The 20,059-nt window shown below is 36.1% G+C and overlaps 4 protein-coding genes across 8 annotated transcripts; all 4 read right to left on the reverse strand.

The window, feature by feature from the left end:
• Positions 1-272: 272 nt before the first annotated feature.
• LOC118028622 (structural maintenance of chromosomes protein 2-1) lies at positions 273-8,639 on the reverse strand. Of its 2 annotated transcripts, none has more exons than XM_035032298.2 (22): positions 8,147-8,639; positions 6,898-7,578; positions 6,592-6,735; positions 6,190-6,480; positions 5,914-6,099; positions 5,664-5,828; positions 5,523-5,582; positions 5,243-5,305; positions 4,886-4,977; positions 4,600-4,696; positions 3,984-4,100; positions 3,631-3,849; positions 3,202-3,342; positions 2,960-3,127; positions 2,697-2,881; positions 2,395-2,488; positions 2,231-2,319; positions 1,847-2,072; positions 1,382-1,456; positions 1,066-1,198; positions 919-956; positions 273-531 (listed from the first exon to the last, which is right to left on the reverse strand). In XM_035032298.2, the coding sequence occupies exons 1-20, from the start codon at positions 8,462-8,464 to the stop codon at positions 1,079-1,081; spliced, it is 3,531 nt and encodes a 1,176-aa protein (XP_034888189.1). In that variant the 5' UTR covers positions 8,465-8,639; the 3' UTR covers positions 273-531; positions 919-956; positions 1,066-1,078. The 2 variants fall into 2 exon arrangements, with proteins under 2 accessions (XP_034888189.1, XP_034888188.1); XM_035032297.2 differs by having other exon boundaries at positions 1,052-1,198.
• Positions 8,640-9,656: 1,017 nt separating this feature from the next.
• Positions 9,657-10,941, reverse strand: LOC118028623 (probable aquaporin TIP5-1). Its single transcript, XM_035032299.1, has 3 exons — positions 10,812-10,941; positions 10,187-10,437; positions 9,657-10,040 (listed from the first exon to the last, which is right to left on the reverse strand). Exons 1-3 carry the CDS (start codon positions 10,939-10,941, stop codon positions 9,657-9,659), a joined length of 765 nt encoding a protein of 254 aa, XP_034888190.1.
• Positions 10,942-12,491: 1,550 nt separating this feature from the next.
• On the reverse strand, positions 12,492-14,916 carry LOC118028624 (dynein light chain, cytoplasmic). Its single transcript, XM_035032301.2, has 2 exons — positions 14,342-14,916; positions 12,492-13,488 (listed from the first exon to the last, which is right to left on the reverse strand). Exons 1-2 carry the CDS (start codon positions 14,660-14,662, stop codon positions 13,306-13,308), a joined length of 504 nt encoding a protein of 167 aa, XP_034888192.1. The 5' UTR covers positions 14,663-14,916; the 3' UTR covers positions 12,492-13,305.
• Positions 14,917-16,019: 1,103 nt separating this feature from the next.
• Positions 16,020-19,636, reverse strand: LOC118028620 (cell number regulator 6). Of its 4 annotated transcripts, none has more exons than XM_035032295.2 (5): positions 19,471-19,636; positions 19,142-19,283; positions 18,727-18,841; positions 17,120-17,385; positions 16,020-16,426 (listed from the first exon to the last, which is right to left on the reverse strand). In XM_035032295.2, the coding sequence occupies exons 2-5, from the start codon at positions 19,244-19,246 to the stop codon at positions 16,208-16,210; spliced, it is 705 nt and encodes a 234-aa protein (XP_034888186.1). In that variant the 5' UTR covers positions 19,247-19,283; positions 19,471-19,636; the 3' UTR covers positions 16,020-16,207. The 4 variants fall into 4 exon arrangements, with proteins under 4 accessions (XP_034888186.1, XP_034888184.1, XP_034888185.1 ...); XM_035032293.2 differs by having other exon boundaries at positions 19,373-19,636; XM_035032294.2 differs by having other exon boundaries at positions 19,366-19,636.
• Between the last annotated feature and the right edge of the window lie 423 nt (positions 19,637-20,059).

The following is a 20,059-nucleotide window of genomic DNA, read 5'->3' on the forward strand; positions in this document are numbered from 1 at the left end:
TACTTCTATATGTAAACTCTTGGACTCTGAACCAGCATTAGTACGAAGAGACTGGTAAAACCAACTGAAATTTACAAACACGTTTCCAATAGATTAGCCAACTTGAATGCAACTTCAATTTCCAACGACAAGCCAATTTATCCATCTGCTAAAGTTTAGTGGTACAGCAAACTCGTTGGTTGATGCTGGAGATGATGATTATGTCCAGTTTGATCAAAAGAAACAATTCAGTAAACAGAGTTTCATCTCATCTATGGCACTAGTCACTACCATCTCAAACTCCTAATTGTTAACCGATTAGCTTCAACATTAAAACATACTAGTCAAAATGCCATTAGTCAACGGTATATGTTATGAGGTATCATAATAGAACATTCTACAGATTAACATGCATGAGAACGAGATGTTTTCACAATTAACACTGTACCATGGGCCATTGAAACGAAGTATCACCATTTCAATCAGCTTCAGTGGCATGATCCACAGCTTAGGCCCCAGCAGTCTCCATTGGCAGGTCAAACGAAAAACCATCTGTATAAACATAACATAAGTTTGAATCATCAGGACACAAGCAATAAGGGAGAAAGCAAATATGCAGCATCATCATTATTTTTATCATTTCATCAACCCTTACTAGGGATCACACTGAAGTAGTAGTTCTCCAATTTCAGTTTTGTCAATGGTGGATGAACTATACAATATATTCATGTAGTAATCGGAAGCACCGAAATCCAAATACATAAATTAAATGAATAGAAAAGCTTCTAAATCCTGTGAATCATCTAGCACAGATTTTAGTTTGACAGTTGCTTGACTGATAGGCAAGCGCTTAACATCAATATTATAATGTGACATTTAATTACAATACAAACAACACGACTTCAAAATGAAGAATTTTAAAAGGTAGAAACTTCTCACTTCTCTTGAAAAAATCTTGGAACTTGGTGTCACACTACCTGTCCAAATATATCAATAGCACCGTCAAATGAAAATAATAAGATCCCCAACAAACGATACAAGATTAATATTAGATGCTAGTGCAGCAATATACCAATAGAACCTGACCATATTAAAGCAATCACAAGTTCTGCTTAGCAGCAACAGTCCTCTGTACAGTGGAAACACCATCCACAAATTTTGTCCGGAAAAGAACATTAGCATTGTTGAACATGCCTTCTTTTAGTGAAACCACGATAAACTACAAGATACAATCCAAAAGAAAGTTTAAGAAAAATAGATCATAGTTCGATAGGCTTAACAATAAAGATGAATTTCAAGAAAGAAATTTTGCACGGTGGCATGTTGTCACCCAAATTTGATGCACTATCACTATTAAGAATTTGTTTCATTTATCATTTAACACAGAAAAGAACCACTGGACCTGGGAGTGTGGGAAGTGAGCTTTGATCATTCTCCCTATGTTCTGTGTGTGGCTTAAATCAAGAGCTGCATCGACCTGTCAACAACCTCAAGAATTGGATCAATGGCAAATCAATCTTGTATGAGCTTTCTACTAAAATCCATTTAGAAAGCATGATGCGAACAAAAAATAAAACCAAAATAATTCCATAAAATAGCTCGGCGTAGAAAAACATGAGTTTCTTTCTATGCTTGTGCATTTTTTACATGCACCGGTACTTGAGTGCCTTTCAAATTCTAGTCAACAAAACCACCTCAGAGAAGTTTTTCTATTACATTACCTATTATGGAAGTCAATTAAGTGTGGAGTTATCTAATATAATATAATCATATATTTAATAATACATTTGACATGTCTAAAAGGGTAAACAAGATAAGATGGGAATTCTCCAAGGGCCAATAGAATAATGATTCTAGTTAAATATACCTCATCTAGAATATAAAGTGGAGCTGGCTTGAAGAGAAGTAATGCCAAGATTATAGATAAAGCAAGCAGAGAGCGTTGACCTCCACTTAATTCAGACAACGATTGTTTCCAGACACCTCCAAAAGCTACACGAACCTCAAGACCATCTAGGAAACTGCAACCTTCAGGAGGTTCTAGCTTTGCCATGGTGCCCGGCAATAGGGTGGAAAAGATAGATCCAAAGTCACTAAAAAAGATTGAAAATTTATAAGCATGTGTATGGCCATATTTTGTAAAATCCAGAATCAGAACATCCATCATAAACAACAAAAACAATTGATGCTGGTATAAAATTAAAACACAGTATCAGAAGCAGGAAATCTTGCAAAGTGAGAGAAACCTCACTTGTTCACTTTAACCCAAGTAACTTTGAGAGTCTCCTTCTTCTTCTCGTCTAGCTCTTCAATCACTTTATTTATTTTAGACTTGTCATTCTGGTAAACGCAAAATTAGCACAAGTATAGAAAAGCTAATGTACAAGCAATGTTTTTATATTCAGGGTAAACAACCTCTATGATGTTCTTCTTTGACATCAAATCGTTGTACTCGTCTTCTGCTTTTTCAAACATTGCCATAACTTTCTTGTTCACCCTTTTCTCGAGCCTTCATTACAGTGAACAATACAACAGGAAAAAAATGATCAGCTCTCTGGTCCGCAAATAATAATAGCAATGTGAAACGGAATCAAAAGGTTTGAGGTCTCAGGCTAAGAAAAAAATGTTCTTGAGAAACAAAAGATAGCATTATTAGTTTTAACACAACAATAGTAACAAGAGTATTAATCATAGATTGAAAAGTTTGAGTTACACACCCTGATTGCTCTGCTTGCAATTTCTCAAGTTCCTCCTTTGCTTTACTAGGATTGAGTGACTGAAAATCATAATCAGTCCCACTTCTCCCAAATAGCTGCTTCTCAGAAGCAATCCAGGCATGCTTCTCTATCAATTTGTCCACCTTCATAGAGCAATCTTTCTGCTCCATTTCCATTCTCTTCACCTATTGCATAAATAGAGAAATACATAAATAAAATGTCACAATGTGGGCAGTACATAAGAAGGGCTATAAACAAATTACCTCATTCTCCAACTTCTTCCTGTCAAGCTTAGTCTCACTCAGTTTATGTTGAAGTTTTTGCTGCTCCTTGAGAATGCTACTAATTTGGGAATCACACTCCTTCATCTTTAGACGGATTGAATTGAGCTCAGATTGAACCTGATCATGATTATTGCGCGTGGAAGCAACCTGCAAGAAAGGCATGTTGCAATAACTTGTACACCAAACACTGAGAAGTTCACCAAATCAGATACCAAGTTTACCTTGGCCTTCTGTTCTTCTAATTCCAAATTGAGACGGCTGATTTGTGCTCTCAAAGCACCTAATTGACTCTCCAAAGATGAATGTTCCTTCATGACTGCTTCCTGTTCCATGATAAGTCTCTCCCTTTCATTTTCATGGCCCTGTTAACAAGAAAGTGCACAAAATGTTAAAGAGCTATTAAGGAATCATACCGAATGGAACTAAACTAACAAAGACAGCACATGTAGGATTCAGGATACAGTTGTGAGAAAAAGTTTCATTTCCTCCATCCAAAAAAATGTCCTTCAATCTTTTCAACTATCCCTTGCCCAAGCAGTGCTGTAAATTCTTTATCAAAATGCGTATGCTGCTTCAAATCCAGCTCAGCCCAATAATTCATGGATCCACCATGAAATGTCTAGTAAAAGATCAGCAATATTAAAATTTACCTTGAGGTCCTTTGAAACTGACTGCATTTGTGCTTTTGTAGCCTTAATTTGTTTCTCCAAGTCTTTAAGCTTGCCTTCTCGATTATTATCATGCTCTTTGATAGATTTTTCAAGCATTGACACTGTATTAACACACTCATTGTACAAAATTTGTTTTTCTTTGGCTGCAGACTTTGCTTCTTCAAGCTCTTGTTCAATCTTCTTTACTACTTCTCCAAGCTATTACCCCACAAAAGAAACCAACAAACAAGAACCAAAAAATTGTAAGTGAACTTACTCGCAGAAACAGAAGGGGCAGCATAATGACTGAATAAACCAGTTAGACACATTATCAAGGAGGAGATATTACAAACCTTATGATGCTCGTTTTGCTCAGCCCTGCCCTGAAATAATGAAAGATCATACAGCTTAAGCTCTAACTGCTTTTTAAGGTCTGCAAACTTTTTATGGACCGGCAAGAGCTCTGTAATCTGCAATTTTAGGATGAAAAGAAGCCAATAAAGAAATTGAAATAGTAAGAAAATCAAACAGCAAAAGCTACATGAATCTTGCAAGTCAAAATTCAGAATCTGTTACGTATGATATGAAAGGTGTGTTATTAAGTAACCAAGGAAAACAGACTACAAATCAGAATTCTCCATGTATCCATTACAGAATTAATCTCAATTGTTGCTCATAATAAACAAATACTCCAACGTAGTTGGAGAGTAGAGTTGATTTACAGCATTGGTATCATATCAGAATGCATTTCATGGAGCAACTTGTATCAACATTTTATGAGGAAAAGTTTCCAAATATTTTTTATTCAACACAAGCACATGATGCATCAATATGCATATTGATCACTTCAGATAGATGCCACATGAAGTTCTTTACGTGTTGAAAAAAGGAGAAAAAATATCTTAGAGCACAATGACTCTCTCCTGCCCCTTTCCTTCTTACACGTGATGAAAGGGGATGTAACTCTACCTTTGCTTCTATTTCGGATAACCTTCTCTGATGTAGTGTGAGATTTGATTCAGCCTCTGCCAATTCATGGAGTTGCCTTAACAGATCGCCACCACCCCTGTTACAAAAAGAAAGTGTATAACCTTGAGGAATCATTTGATGCACATCAAATTTAATAAGTAATAGCTGTGGTTTGATGGAGCAAACAAATGAATAAAGAAAATAATTAAAGAGTTTCAGTGATAACATGCAGAAGAAAAAGGGTTTCCTCTTCATGTTTATATATGTAAGCTAAAAGGCAACTTACTTGCGACTTCCACCAGTTAAAAGACCACTTGGCTGGAAGATATCACCTTCAAGAGTGACACTAGGAGTGCGGACTTCTCGACTAAAAGCAACCTGAAGAAAGATTTGAGTGAAGTTTACAGTGAGAAAGTAGGGGAAGAAAGATGTATCTATAATTATAAGCACCTAAGAAACAGAGTTGCAGGAACTCATTGGTAGTGGACTAAGTTTAGGATACCGATTGTAAATTTTTAAGGTTATAATATATTGGTTGTAAATTGTTAAGGTTATGACAAAGTTACTGAGCATCCCCCGCCCCCCAAATGATTCTCACACATTCAAACAATCTAGATAAGTGCTTCGACAAAGATGAGCATACCTCCTTTGCAGCGTCAATGTTTTTGCAAACAAATGTTGAACCAAAAACATATTCCATAGCAGTCTGCAAAAATCAACAGTAGGAAAACAATACCAAAGAAAAGGAAATTCAGGTTCAGACAAAAGTAAATAGAAAATTTTGTATGAATAATTGCAACATACAGCTCAATCACAGCATGAATAATTTGCTGATCTTATTCACTCAGTATAACCATCAAACTATGAATGAGAAGCATGAAGTGGACACACTTCACTTGATGAGCAGGCCTGGGCTGATATACCTTCAATTCCTCATCGTAGCCAACCAAAGTAAGTGCCAGTTCAGCATTCTCCTTGCCAACCTGATACAATGATAAAAATCAACAAAGGAGAAAAAGACTATGGCACCAAATCATGGAAAGGAGGTGAAAGCAACAACTAACCAATCTAACAGCAGCCTGCTGAACTCTAATGGGTACAGGATGGGATTGAATTTTGTTTAAGGGGATAATTGTCACTCTTCTACGGAGATCACCATTTTGAAGAAGTTGCTTTCCAGTGCTCTCAGTGTCCACAACAACATTAAATAACTTTCCACCTGCAGTAACCTGAAAATCAACTCAAGTAAGAGTTGTTACTACTCGTACAAGTTTGTTGTGACAAAATCAAGTATATGATATGTGCATTACTGACCTCTAGGGCAGTCATTGTGGAGCTGTCATTTACTTTAATTAGTTTAGCTACCACGCCTTTTACTTTCGACCTATCAAAGTTTCTCACAGGATCACGGTATATGAATTGAACATTTGATAGCTGCGCCGAAAGGTCTCGTATTTCATCTTTCAACTTCTGCACTAGTTTCAATTCGGATGCACAATCCTGAAGAAAAGTTTTGATTAACATAATCATCAACTGTAAGGTAATTTATAGGACCTGAAGGTGAAATGGGATCAAGGGGAGCATACAGACCTTCTGTAAAGCTTCCATCTGGCCTTCCTTATATGAAAGAGATTCCAGCGCTGATTTAGCATTTTCGACATCTTTCCTTCTAGCACGAAGCTCATTCTCTACAGCAACAGCTTCTTCATTCTTTGACATTAACTGATGCGTTTTCTCTTTCAGCTCTTTCTCACAATGGCTAATTTTTGTTTTCAACTGTTTCAACTCTGTTTCAGCATTTCCAACAGCATACTTTGCTTCACCCAGTTGATCTTCAAGGCATTTCTCCTCACTACCACTGCTCTTCCCAGCTAGCACACCCTATCAATAGCAACTAAAACTCTCAATCCATGACTTGTTTTGCTGGTCAGTGCAGTGGCTATCTATTTATACGGAGCAAAATGAACTAAAAAAGCAAGGATGAATACTGACTTGGTATTCCTTCTCATAGTTTCCCAAACTATTGGAAAGTTCTCCAACTCTCCTTTTGAGATCAGCTGCTCCTTCCTCAGACTTTTTAACTGCAGCAGCCCTCTCCTCAACAGACTGCTTTAATTCTTCAATACTGTGAACAATCTGGAAGCATCAAGATGTTAAATGTAAATGCGATATGAAAACTGCCTGGTCATTTAAAAAAGCAAAAGAAGAGGAGAAAAACTTGAACAAATTCTAGAGGCAAATATACAAAGCTAGACATATAAAAATAAACATCAGAATTAGCAAAGATTGCCCCATCACCTTTTCAGCACTCTCACATTCACTCCTTAAAGTATCCTCTTTATTATTCAAAACTGATACCTCTCGCACAAGATCTTGAGCAAGCACATCTACATTCTCTGACAGAGTTTTTACTTCCCCGCCCATACTGGCTTCCTTTTCAGCAGCCAATTTTGATATTTCCGTCTCCTTTTGCTGTATTTCCGCCAGCATCTGTTCTGCACTAGTGTCGATCTCAGCAATTTTTCCCTTCATATGTTCCACCTCAACAACTGCGCTGTCTCTAATTTTCACTGCTTGAACATAATCATAAGCAATGCAAAACCTTTTGAGTCGATCTAATTCAGAATTGCCGTTGGCCCATTGCATATATTGCATCCTCTCCTTCCTCAACTTCTCCAGAGCTGGCAGTATCTCCTGGTCAAGAAGCTTATTAATTTCATCCACCTTGCTCTGCTTCTTCTCTAGAGTTTTCAACGCAGACTCTTTTTTTGTCTCGTACATTCTTGTCCCAGCAGCCTCTTCAAGCATTGATAAGATCTCTGGAGGTTTCATGTTCAAGACCTTAGTAATGCGTCCTTGCATAATGAGAAAATGTGGATTGTTAACATTCAGCTGCACTGAATGAAAAAGGTTTTGGACTTGACTAGGCTGGGCCAGCTTTCCATTGATCAGATACTTGTTCCTTCCACCGACCACAATCTGCAGATACAAATATATAAGTCCTTCACATATAAAATCAACGCTGTCAAAGCAAACAAGTTGGATTAAATTCAAAAAATCATGACCATAAAAAGTTTCTCTTTTTGCAGGCCGAGCTTAATAACCGCTGTATCTTATAGTTCCATTCTTAGGTCTATAGTATATTATACACTTTAGTTAAACATTCTAGTTCAGTCTTTTTGAATCAATTGCTAAACACACCAAGACAGAAATATATGTAAATTTACCATTGCTATAATAATCAGAAGCAACATTAAATTCAATATAGAAACAAAAAACAAATCAGACCCGTTCAATTAGAACACTCAGGGAACATACCGGACCATTATATTCTACAATTAAAACAGAGCAACCTCCCAACGCCATCAAAGGCCAACTTTAAAATAAAAGAAAAATGCGTGGCTACATAAATACAAACCAAACATTTCTCTTACCTCTAACAAAAATTTAACCAACACGTTACCTTTCTCTCACCAATTCTTCGCAAAACCCACAAATTCTAAACCCTTAATTTAGCAAACCAATTTGATTTTTGAAGAAAACTAACCTGTCTAGTAACTGTAATCTCTGAATGATCTTCATACCCAAGAGGACTCCTATTCCTGTCAGAATTATCAAACACAATTGACACTGTAGCTTTAGTAATCCCTGCCTGTCCTTGCTTGTACACTAACTCCTGCAAATTGGATGCCCTAACTTGCTGCAAATTAGTTATACCCAAAACAAAACAAATTGAATCCAGAATATTCGACTTGCCAGACCCATTTAGCCCCGTAATTGCATTGAAAAAGGGGTCGAATCCTTGTACTACTGTTCTTGTTGCGTAAGATTTGAACCCCTCTAAACATATCTCCTTTATATACATTCGTAATTGAAAATGAGAACCCCTGAAATTGAAAAGGCTTGGGAAAATTTTAGGGTTTCCAATATGACAAGGCCTGGGAGTGGGTGAGTTGGGGTTGGGGAGAAATGGAGAGTTTGTTTGTGTGGAGATTTTTGTTTTTGTTTTTTGGATGGAGGGAGGGGTTTCGATTGTTTTGAATTTTAGAGGAGCCTCTCTCTGAAAGAAGCGGGAAAAACGATAGTTTTTTTTTTCATTTTTAATTGGGCCTGGTTCGATCATTGATGCACCGGACTGTCCAATTATTTTATCAACCAGGCCCGTCCAGAATCTGGATTTTTTACCATGCGATTGGGTATTTTTGTTTCATGGAAAATGTTTTTTTTAATTGAATTTTTGATATTATATAAATAAATAATAAAACATGATTCAATATAAAATATTTTTCAATTTATTCCATAATCCATATCAAATTTGAAAAACATATTTTAAATCTATGAAAAGAGTATTTTTTTTATTTTATTAATCTTAATACATTATCGTTTAATTATTTTATTCTTTTATGATATCAACAATCATTATCACTATCCATGATCATTATTTCATCATCAAATAATTGTAAATTTTTAATATTATCAATATTATAATTACAGGAATAATTATTATCAACATTACCGGTATTGTTATGAATGTATTTAGTATTATAATAACTTTTATGCCTATGTTATGAAAAAATAAATTTTAAAAATTATTATTTATAATTAAAAACTTTTGTGCTTGGTTAAAATTATAATTGTATTTAATAACATATCTAAGTACGGACTTGGTGATGATCATGCTGTTAATTGTGGGAGAGACTTGTTTATTGTGTACTGGGTACTAGAATCGCATTAGGTTGTGTAAAAAGCTTGGAGTAATCTCAGTCGTAGATGAGGTTAGATGAGGTTAATTGTATGATGATAGGCTCATTGGATTAAGTTGACTAAAATTTATTTATTTTTACTTTAAATTATTTTTCAAAATATTTTCGTATCATTTTAATAAATTAATATAAAAATAATAAAATATTTTTAAAAATAACAAGATGCCCAAAACACTCCCATGAACAGGAAAAACAAATAGTGCCGTAATTTACTAATGATCAGAGGTTAACTAGGAACACTGTGACCACTTAGAATTACAATAAGAACAAAGTGTCAATTACAGCAAACTGCAATTAAACTCCAACTTCACCTGAAACACCCCTGAGAGAATCTGGAGCTTCAGTAGGGAAGACAACATTATCATAGAGAAACCCAGCAACTGCGGCTCCAATCAAGGGTCCAACCCAATAAACAGCCTGGTTTTTTAACCTCCCAGCAATAACTGCAGACCCAAATGCACTCGCCGGATTCATCGAGCCACCTGAGAAGGGTCCTGCAGCCAAGACACCGGCTCCTGCCGTAAGACCTACTGCCAAAGGTCCAGTGGCGCTCAACGAACTACGTCTAGGGTCTCCGGCAGCGTAAACAGTGTACACCAAGCCAAATGTCATCACACCTTCTATCAGGGATGCTCCAAATCCTGTCATTTCCTCTGCAACTGTGTTGGTTGGAACATGCTAGAAAATTACAGAATAGAAGTTGCATCTTAGTGGTGGCGCAGTGCAAGAAAATGTAAGCAAATATTGTCAGTGCAAGAAAGCTGCAATCGGTTAAAGGATCCTATCCAATCCATCTTGCATTAACAGAGAGCGGATTTTATCACCTGTCCTACGGTGGCCACTTTCAAGAAAATGCAAGCCATGACGGAGGCCAACATCTGAGAAATCCAGTAGAATAGAGCGGTGGGCACATTAATGCGTCCTCCAACAGCCATGGAAAATGTGACAGCAGGGTTCACATGCCCTCCAGAGGCATTTGCAGCAATGTACACAGCCGATGAGAGTGCAAAAGCATTCGCCATTGCGACTATCACTAGGCTGGATGGATCTGCTGCTGCGTCTGGCAATAATTTCCCTGACACATGCCAAAATCAAACATCAACCTTAAAACTTGTAAACTCTCTACTTCTAGAAAAACTGAATCATGCCTTTTGATCAATATTTTGAATGTGCCTCAGCGTGTTATTAGAACCAAAACCACAAAAGTCGACAACTATGCTTTTTTCTTAACTAGACAGTTCTGTTTATATGTTATCAGAAAAAAACCGTAGCAAAATTGACAAATGGCTCTAGATTTCCATTTTATATGTTCTCGTCTCACTAAAAAAGAACATTGCTAATTAAAAACAAACAAGGATCATGTAGACCGACATATTACAGCAAGAAACATGGACAATCAAGCCAAACCCTTTTCACTAAACAGATTAGAAGTTGCTGTTCAACACTTACTTGAAGCCATGGCAGATCCTACAACCGCAAACACGTAAAAGAAAGTGGAGATGAACTCTGCAAGATAGGCTCTAAGAGAAGCGGGAGTGACTGATTGTTTGAAACGTGCAGTCAGTGATGCTGAAGCCATTTTACCAAATATCAACATATTGCCAAGACAATAAATTGAAGTCGGAATTTTTCCAAGGCAGGATAGCAGTTATGCATTAAGAGAGAAATGGCAAATCCTTTGTGTTTTGCGTTTTAGCAGTTACGGAAAGATTGCAACAATGTTCATATACGTGTGCGTCTGTTCAGGGTTGCAAACCCATGATTCAAAAATTAACCGTTACTTACTCCGTGGTAGGATTTCATTGGTAGTACTCGTGATCTGCAGTTCATTCAATGGCCACCCTTTGTGTTTGCGAAAATTTCCCCACATCAACTTTTATTTATTTTTAAAATAATTTTAGTCCCAATTATTGAACCTCAGTTTCAATAACTTGCTGTTCTAGTTATCAGAGAAGGGATTTTTTTAAAAAAAAAAAGATTTGTCAAGAATGATCCCCTGTTATATAAAACAAACCCTAAATATTGACTCGGTGTTAAATGGATTGTCTTCTCACGTTATGTTCTCCGATTTGAATCCAATGAAAGGCCGTGAACATAGATAGTTTGAATCTAGACCCAACTAAAGAGAAGTTTAGTCTGAATATACGTGGGATTTGGACAAAAAATATCATATTGCTGAGAAAAAACAAAGTGTACTTCATATTCAGCCAGTCAGTGTGCGAAGAGAACAATAGCAACAAGAAGAAAGAAAACAGTCACCCAATTAGAAAGAAAGAAAAACATTGTTCATGTGTAAGATGAACAAGAATTAAAAGAAAAACACTATTTTCAACACAAACCATTGGACATGCACGATCCATGAAATCAAATTAGCGTTCCCCATTAATAGCTTGAGCAGAATATAAATAAATAAAGAGTACTCTTAACAAATATAAGAGGGAATTGGGAGCAAAGACATGTTCTCTTCCTCTCCATTAAATAAGTGATCAGCGGCTAAAAATACTTAAGAACTCGAAACACTGCATAAAGGAAGACCACATTCCATGTTCCTTCTCGTTTGTAGCATCATTGGAGTTTGTAGGAAAAGGAGAAGCGCCACCAGCTTCAGAATCAACACTGCTCAATGGAACATTATCTGAATACGCAATGCTATTGTCATGGAATAAAGAAAACAATTGGTTCATTGGTTGCGCTCCTAGTTCATCATAAAATAGGCGATAATCAGTATAATCTTCACGAAAACGAGCACCACCAGCAGATCCACTTTCACCTCCATAGCTGCGACCTCCTCTTGCCATGTTTTTATTAATACCTGAGACGCAAATATTAATAGGGCTATGCATAGTCAGCCTATAGTTATATATACACATTCGCCGCTTGTTCCTTATCTTACAGGGAAAAGGATTTGTTAGCTTGGAAGCAGCAGGATTCGTCTCAGTATCGGATATTGACTCTTATATATATATATATATATATATATATATAATAGGCAAAAAAATACGAGGAAAAAAAAAACATGCAAAAATTTGGCCAGCGGCTAGCCACGAAAGCAGAAAGAAATAACCTAACTGGCATAAAATTGTCTTTTAAAAAAAAAAAAAAAAAAAAAAAAACCCTAAAAGCCTGAGATCCTGGACAGAACAGCCAGTAATTAAGCTGGACAAGGAACCACAGTTTGTCGAGACTAATTGGAACAGAATTAGAAGAGAGAGCCTATAGAATCCAATCAAGCGCAGAATAGAAGCCACAGAAAGTTGAAACAAGCCATAATTTTAGAGGGAGCTCCTGTTCTCTGTCTCTCCTCCTTATAAGACTCCACATCTCCTTTCTTTATCTTGGTCTCCCATGTTACAACTTCCTTGTCTACAACAGTTTCTGATCCCAAATCAACACATTCTAAAGAAGAGTTCCAGGATTCCCAATAAGCAGTCACACTTGATGAGTTCGAGCTGGAAGAAGAAATATAATCAGCAAAAGTGTCTGTGTAAGAAGAAGCAGAGTTGCTTCCTGCATGGTTCTGTGCCGCCTTCAAGATCACCAGCCTCTATAGCCATGAAGGAAATTGGCAAACTGTCTTTATCGTTCTTCATATTTCTTTAACAGAGAGAAACTAATGTGATCCTGATCAATTAAACTATAGTAAAGAGTGTAATTTGTGAAATTTTTAGGTAGTTCTTAGTTTTTCCTGTATGGCAATCCAATATATTGTAAGACCCGAATCCAAATTAAAATAGGATTTACAATATTTTAATGTTATTCGAGACTAAATCTAGCTACTTGCGATGAAACAAAGAAAAGGAAAGGAAAAGAGTAATTAAAACAGCATCAGAACCGAATTTAGACAAGGTCCTAAATATAAGTCATAGCATAACCTACGCCTTGTCCATAAAATGCAGATTCATGTACTTAAAATTCAAGCAGATTTTCAATTAGCACGACCAATTTATGCCTTGAGCTTGCGCAATGGAGGTGGCCTCTTCACTGGTTGGACCTCGGTCTTGAAAAGAAGAAAAGAGAGGTTGTCCACGGAAAAATATACAAATCCACCACTTGAGTGAGTTACAAATGACCCATAACTCTTGCCCACAATGCAGTGCCATGCGATGCCATACATTGCATCAAACTCCTGAAAAAGAAAAGGAAAAGGAAAAGGAAAGGAGGCAAGGGACAAATGAACAACAGCAGTGCCAAAACTTCCTTGTATATGCCCATTTGCAAGGAAATTCTAAGAAAAGATGCAGGGGAGAAAAAGTTCAAGTCAACTAAGGTCAATCACATAAATAATCTTGGTTGTTGTCAACTCAGCCAACGTTAATAAATTTCAACAAGGTTTGAACACATAGGGCGCAGTTGTCTAAAAACTTCAAACAAAATCCATGGTATAATCGGTATGGATATCAAGATACATTGTTTAGTGTAATGACAAAAAACTAAAATCTTTACATCAGGAATTGATGTGTTATAGAAAAAGTTAATAAAGTTGCAAGCTTTTAAACAAAAACAACAAAGCTATAAGCTCCAAAATAATAGTAATAAATAACTTGGCAACCATAATACTACTACTGTTAATTAAATCTCAACTTAACAGCCATCGTAGATTTTCCTGAAAAATTACTCGGGTGCTAACTGCTATGAGTACTCTCACTAGTCATGAGTACAGTTAGTGGGACAACCTTCTTTCATGTCACGCATCAACATTATTAGAAGGGATAGAGAAGAGGTGGGGTATGGCTACTTGACCTATCTGTGCCTCTCTGCTTGCTATTGAGTCTTGTAATAAACTTATGATAGGGAGATTTACTGTTCTTCCACCAACAAATTGAAGTGTTCATTCATATGCAGTATCAATAGATGCCCCGTTCATATATTTATCAGAATGATGCCATATTTGGAACTATGCTTAAAAAAAAACTTGGACTGTATTAGAAGCAAATTTTATGCACAATCATCAAGGTCGAATCCATGGAAAATCTCCATACCTTCTTGAGACTCATGGCGATATGAGTAGGATTGGGATTCTTGCTCTCGAGATTATTAGTATCAAGGAGTGCTCTACTGAACCTAAATGCATGCTCTTGCATTGCACCAGGCATGTCTGCTGATCTCAACCGTATGTTCAACTCAACAGCTATTGCTGCTAGCCTCACTTCATTGGTTGCTGCTGCTGGTGGCCTCGTCATGGGAGGCACCGATAACATACGCCCAGGAGGTAGGAACTGCACCCTTTCCTTATTCTTTTCCATTCTCCTCCTTCCTCCAGTCTCTGGCTGTGGTCTCTCCATGGAAACAAGCCTAGACATTCACAATGTCTTGGAGAGAGATAGAGAGTTGTACAAGCCTGGACAGTCACAATGTCTTGGGGAGAGATCGAGAGAGAGAGTTGTACAAGCCTAGACAGCCACAACGTCCTGGAGAGAGAGAGTTGTAGGCATTGTTTTAAAACCTGTACTGGATCAGCAGGTAGATATGGGTACCTGAATGATATGGGGTAGAACAGTTTAGTTGAAAAAAAATCCTTGATTTTTACTTGGTTAAAAACCTAAGTTGTCCTGATTGATTCGGGTGTAACTATCAAAACTTAATCATAATTTTGTTAAAATAATGTTTTTTATATACATATATATTTTTATTTTTTTTAATTAACCTCATTTGACAAATCGATTCTCACCTTTAACTCAAGTATTATCTGTAGCTCAATTCTTTATCTCAAGTACATCCCAGTTAAGTTTTAAAATTATAATTATAGGCAGGTATTAGGGCAGTTTGTTTGTAGCCTTAGTAATGTTTAGGACTTGACGGAGGACAAATATTTTGTTTTAATCGAAGTAAATGTTGGACTGTGATATGGAATATTTTTTTAAATGGTTTTTGTTTGAAAATATATTAAAAAAATTATATATTTTTTTATTTTTAAATAAATACTTCAAAATCATTAAAAATTACTAAAATATATTAATTTAATATTTTTTAAACAAAAAAAAACACTTTTAAAAAATATTTAAAAATAAAAGCAAAACCATGTGAAACACCCCTTATTCTGGTTTTGAAAGAGACAAATAAGTGAAACAGGCTTACATTTTACGCAAAATAATAGAGAGATCATGCAGTGGTAAAGGACCTAACAGCGATAAATAATGAAAACTGACTGGGGGAAGGGAAGCTTTAGGACAGTCCATGGCTCAGCTTTGGAAGCTGTGACAAGAGTAACTCGTGTCTATCATTTGTGGGTCCTACTTTTTAATTAGGTCACCGAATACAATGATTTATTCAGTAATCAGAAAGTAGAGGGCCGGCAACACCAACCATACGCATGATTCCATCCACTTTTGGAGGCATTGCAGAGCTCCTTCATGCAAAGACTGGCAAAGCAACCATCCAAAAGGAGTGGTGCTATATGGCTAATTCGTGGAGTGTTGGACGTTTAGATTGTTAGTTCAATGATCAATCCTCCCATGTGAGATTTTACCTTGGAACCTGCTAATCAAATGCTCAACTACTTGACCAATCACCAAATTCAACAACAGATTCTCTTGTACAAAAAGCTAAAATTCCAACACCTGAGGCTGAGGCCGTGGAAGCAACTCTTTCTGGTTCCACACGATAACCAGGAGGTACTAACATATAAAAGCGGAAAGTCTGAATGAGAATGCATCCTCATTAATCAAAAGTAAACTTTACTCTACAAAAAAGTATCAACAAGGGTAAAACTGTATGACTGTTCTGAATCCTTTGATGCACAAGGGGGGTACAGTAATTTCTTGTGCAACGAAATTCTTTGTAAAAACAAAAAAAACAGTTTCAAGATCAAATTCGCTTCCTTAGTACTACTATTGTATGAACGGATTTTACAGAGGCTGCATTTCCAAGCTGGTGTTCTTTTCAGAGGATGGAGCGGAATCCTGGTTTTCAGTGGTGGCACTCATCTCTTGAACAGGTGGAGGATTGACGATGGTCATTGGCATGACAAAGTTATCTGATAGACGCCCCTTCATCTCCCTGTGCTCCTGGCACAAAGCACACCAGTGCATGCAGCAGTGCACCATGCATGGGTCACAGGGTGAATTCTGCAATCCAAACAAATGCTAGTCAGTAAACAGTAAAAATTAAACTTTTTTTTTTTTTTGGGGGGGGGTTATGCTTTAGGCGTCAGGAATGTGACAATGCTAAAACAACAGCACTGTAGCAACCCTCAAAATATTAAGGCTTCATTAGGTAGCACAATGGAAGCCATACTGATTGTTTGGCAGCACAGACCGCATAATTTTGGTTAACTGGAGAAAAGCAGTTGACAAACTTTTTGCAAAAGCTTAAAATTTAATGCACTTCGGTGCTTTTGAAATCATTAGCTTTGAATTGGAGAAAAAAATTTCCATATCATTAAGGAATAAAATACCCTTTAAGTTCATAAAAATTATATGATGACTATTTCATTATTCTTTGTTATTTGGCATCAACTTCCAGCAGCGCACTTTATCATGAACTAACAAATTTGTGTGCTAAAAAAAGTAATTTTCACCCTCGGAAAGCACATTGAAATATCAATGGAATAATAGCAACAATTACAGTGTTCCATGTGTTGCAACTCCTAAAATTATTAAGTGCTCCCATAAAATACTAAAGGAATCCAGAAGCAGTCATCTTGTCTGCATCTACAAAATGTTCATGTTATGCTTTTTTTTAACCTTAACAGTGTGTCGAGGATCCTTGCTGTCTTCAATTCATAACATGAACATGAAAATAGAGAAAATTGAGATTACCTTGAGATGATATTTCTTCTGTAAAGACTGTCGAACAAGACCAGTGTATATGCCACACATCCACCAAGCAAAAAGTAAACCCTCACAAATAAGAAATGACGTGCTTGGGTCAATTCCATGGAAGACAGCTGTCGCTGCTGCCAGTGTGATGCCACCTTCAATGCAAACGGCATGGCAAACACATGGTGTAGTCCAGGGGGTATCATCTCTCAAGCTCTCAATATTTCTACCAAACAGAACACAAGGACAAAATAGTCCTGTCCAACCTTTTCAGGTGTAAAACAGGAAGGAATTAATCCATCATTCCTTGCATAAATAAGCAATTAAAACCCTAAAAGGAGACACGCATTTTGATAAGACTAAGAATTACAAGAGAATCAATTGGATAATGTTGCCGGAGGACAATATCATCCACTTCACAAAGGAAGTGCAAAAATTTGTGACAGACCTTTCCAAATAAGATGCGAATTCAAAATACTGAGCCTTGTCCTATCTATGTCATTACCACATTGTTAATTATGAAAAAAAAAATATTAACATCATCCATGAAACTTTAGTTGATACATGCAATTATATTTTGTTTCAAACAGGAAAGAGAAAACTGGGAAAACAGAAAAATATATGTTTGAGTTTCAAAATTGTAAATTGCATTTGCCAATTCAATGCATAAACTCTAATCAACAACTATTTTCAGTTTTTTACTAGATCATAACTTCAGGATAGAGTTCCTATTCAGTATTGAGAAGTTCATTAGACCTGAAAGTTTGATTGGTTATGGCAAGTGGCAAAAACACAAGGCCACATTAACTATCAATTTCCAAAATCTCATTAGTCATTTGGTCTATCAAAGTCATTTTCTAAAACCATGTTCTTGAAATGAATTGAAAATTTGAACTGTGCCTATAGTAAAATCTGTAAACGGTTTCAAATGGCATCCAGGCATCTAAGTTCAACAGTTGGGGAAAAAACACAAGGGGAAAAGTTGCACTAGAAAAGGTAAAGAACTCCAATTTATATGGACAAGGATTTCAGAAAAATAAGAAGAAAATTAAAAATTAAAAAACAAAAGAAATCATTTATTTAGGAAACAACAAAAAACAGAAACAAGTGAACTGCCTGCATTCAAATCATAAACGGGGCTACCATGTGTGCAAATACAAAATTTCTGATCTGATAAAATTATTTCTCGCAGAGTTGAGCATAAAGTTCCCGATTAGCTAAAGGATACATATCAAGAAAGGATTGTTCATATATTGTCTAGAGCATGATCTTCAAGAAAAAGTGCCATGACTTTCCTTTCAAGCACAGACAATGAGCAGAGGCTCAAATTTGGCTAAAGCCATTTATGGTTTATCACATGCACAAGATAATTACCATTTATTTGATGCATGTTTGAGTTGAGGGAAAAGAAGATCAAGTTAGTTAGTTTCATATCTCCATGTCATAAATTCTAACTTTCAATAAAAATATAAAGTACTTCATCAATCACAGTAACAGAAGCAATTCATCTCTGAAAAGTTGTCAACATATCATATCCAAATATGATATACCCACATCACAAAACATTGATTTGAAACTATATAATGCTAGATTACAAATGAACTTACAGCTTTCAGTGTCTTCAGAACATCCAAAAATCCCAGTAGTCCAAGGCTCGTCTGCTGGAGGCTGAAAGTTCTCAGGTAAAGGTTGCCCACATTCATTACATTTGCAAACTTCCAACTGCCTCACCAAAAATTAAAAAAATTCAGAGATCCAATCTTTACACAAATTCAGCCTGAGCATTCAAAACCCACATAAGAAAACGCGTGATAATTTGACTCAAGAGAAGCAAACACGACAGCATCAGATCGAAGTTGAAAAGCTAAACCCTTTTAGGGTGCAAATCCTGAACTTTGAAACAATCGCATATGACAGAGAAACATTAAAATATCTTAAATCTCAAGACTTGAAACAAAAGGGTGATAAAATTTGAGATAAGAAAAATAAGAAAAAAAAACAGAGAGAGAAAGAGAGAGAGACATGAGGAACTTCAATAGGCTGATTTAGTTCCCCAGGCTTAATCTCCTCTACAACAGTTTGTTCTTTTGTTAACTTCACATATCTTGAAACGTTTCCTTCTGCCATCTGATCTCACAAAACCCAGGAAACCTCTGTTTAGTATCTGATAAAAGCAAATAAAAGAAACCGATCAAGAAAGAAACCAAACTTGTTTCAAAGAGGAAAAAAAATGAACCTTGACTAACACTAAACTCGGGAGATTAGAAGCAAACACTACACGAACACGGAAAGAAATATATGAGGGCAGAAGAAGGGGGAAACGGTAACCAAATCTGCGAAGGATTAATTACCAAAAGAGATGGAGATGGAAGATTTGGTAAAGGGCAGGGGGGAAGGATTGTTATACATTTGGATCGAGTGAGAAAAAAAGGAATAGGTGAGGTAAAGATATTAGAAGGTCAACTTCCCCCTACTTCTAACCCGTTTTGTATTTGTGAGAAACTGGATTATTCAAGGAAAGCGGTGTGTTATTTGCTATTTCCCTGATTTCGTATTCAAATCAGCTGTCATGACATGCGACACGGCTCCCACCCTTGAGTTACATATTTTATGATTTATTTGGCTATTTTTGCTTATTAGATTTTTTTATTTTTATTGACGAGATAATATAATTAAAAAAATAATTGATGAAATAATATAATTTATCTATATCATGATTGAAAATTTAATATTTATAACTTGTCGCTATTTAAAATATTTATATTAAAAAATATTATTAAAAAAATATAAAAAAATTACAGAAATTCATCAAAGTTTTAATTATAACATTATTAGTAGTATAAAAATATCACAATGAGAACCATCTACTAGATAGTTTAGTGGTAAAAATTTAGAATCAAGGCGTTTGTTTCCCATGTGATCTTAAATTCGAGACATATG

Source organism: Populus alba, chromosome 3 (assembly GCF_005239225.2).
Source record: "Populus alba chromosome 3, ASM523922v2, whole genome shotgun sequence".
Taxonomy (NCBI): Eukaryota; Viridiplantae; Streptophyta; class Magnoliopsida; order Malpighiales; family Salicaceae; genus Populus; species Populus alba.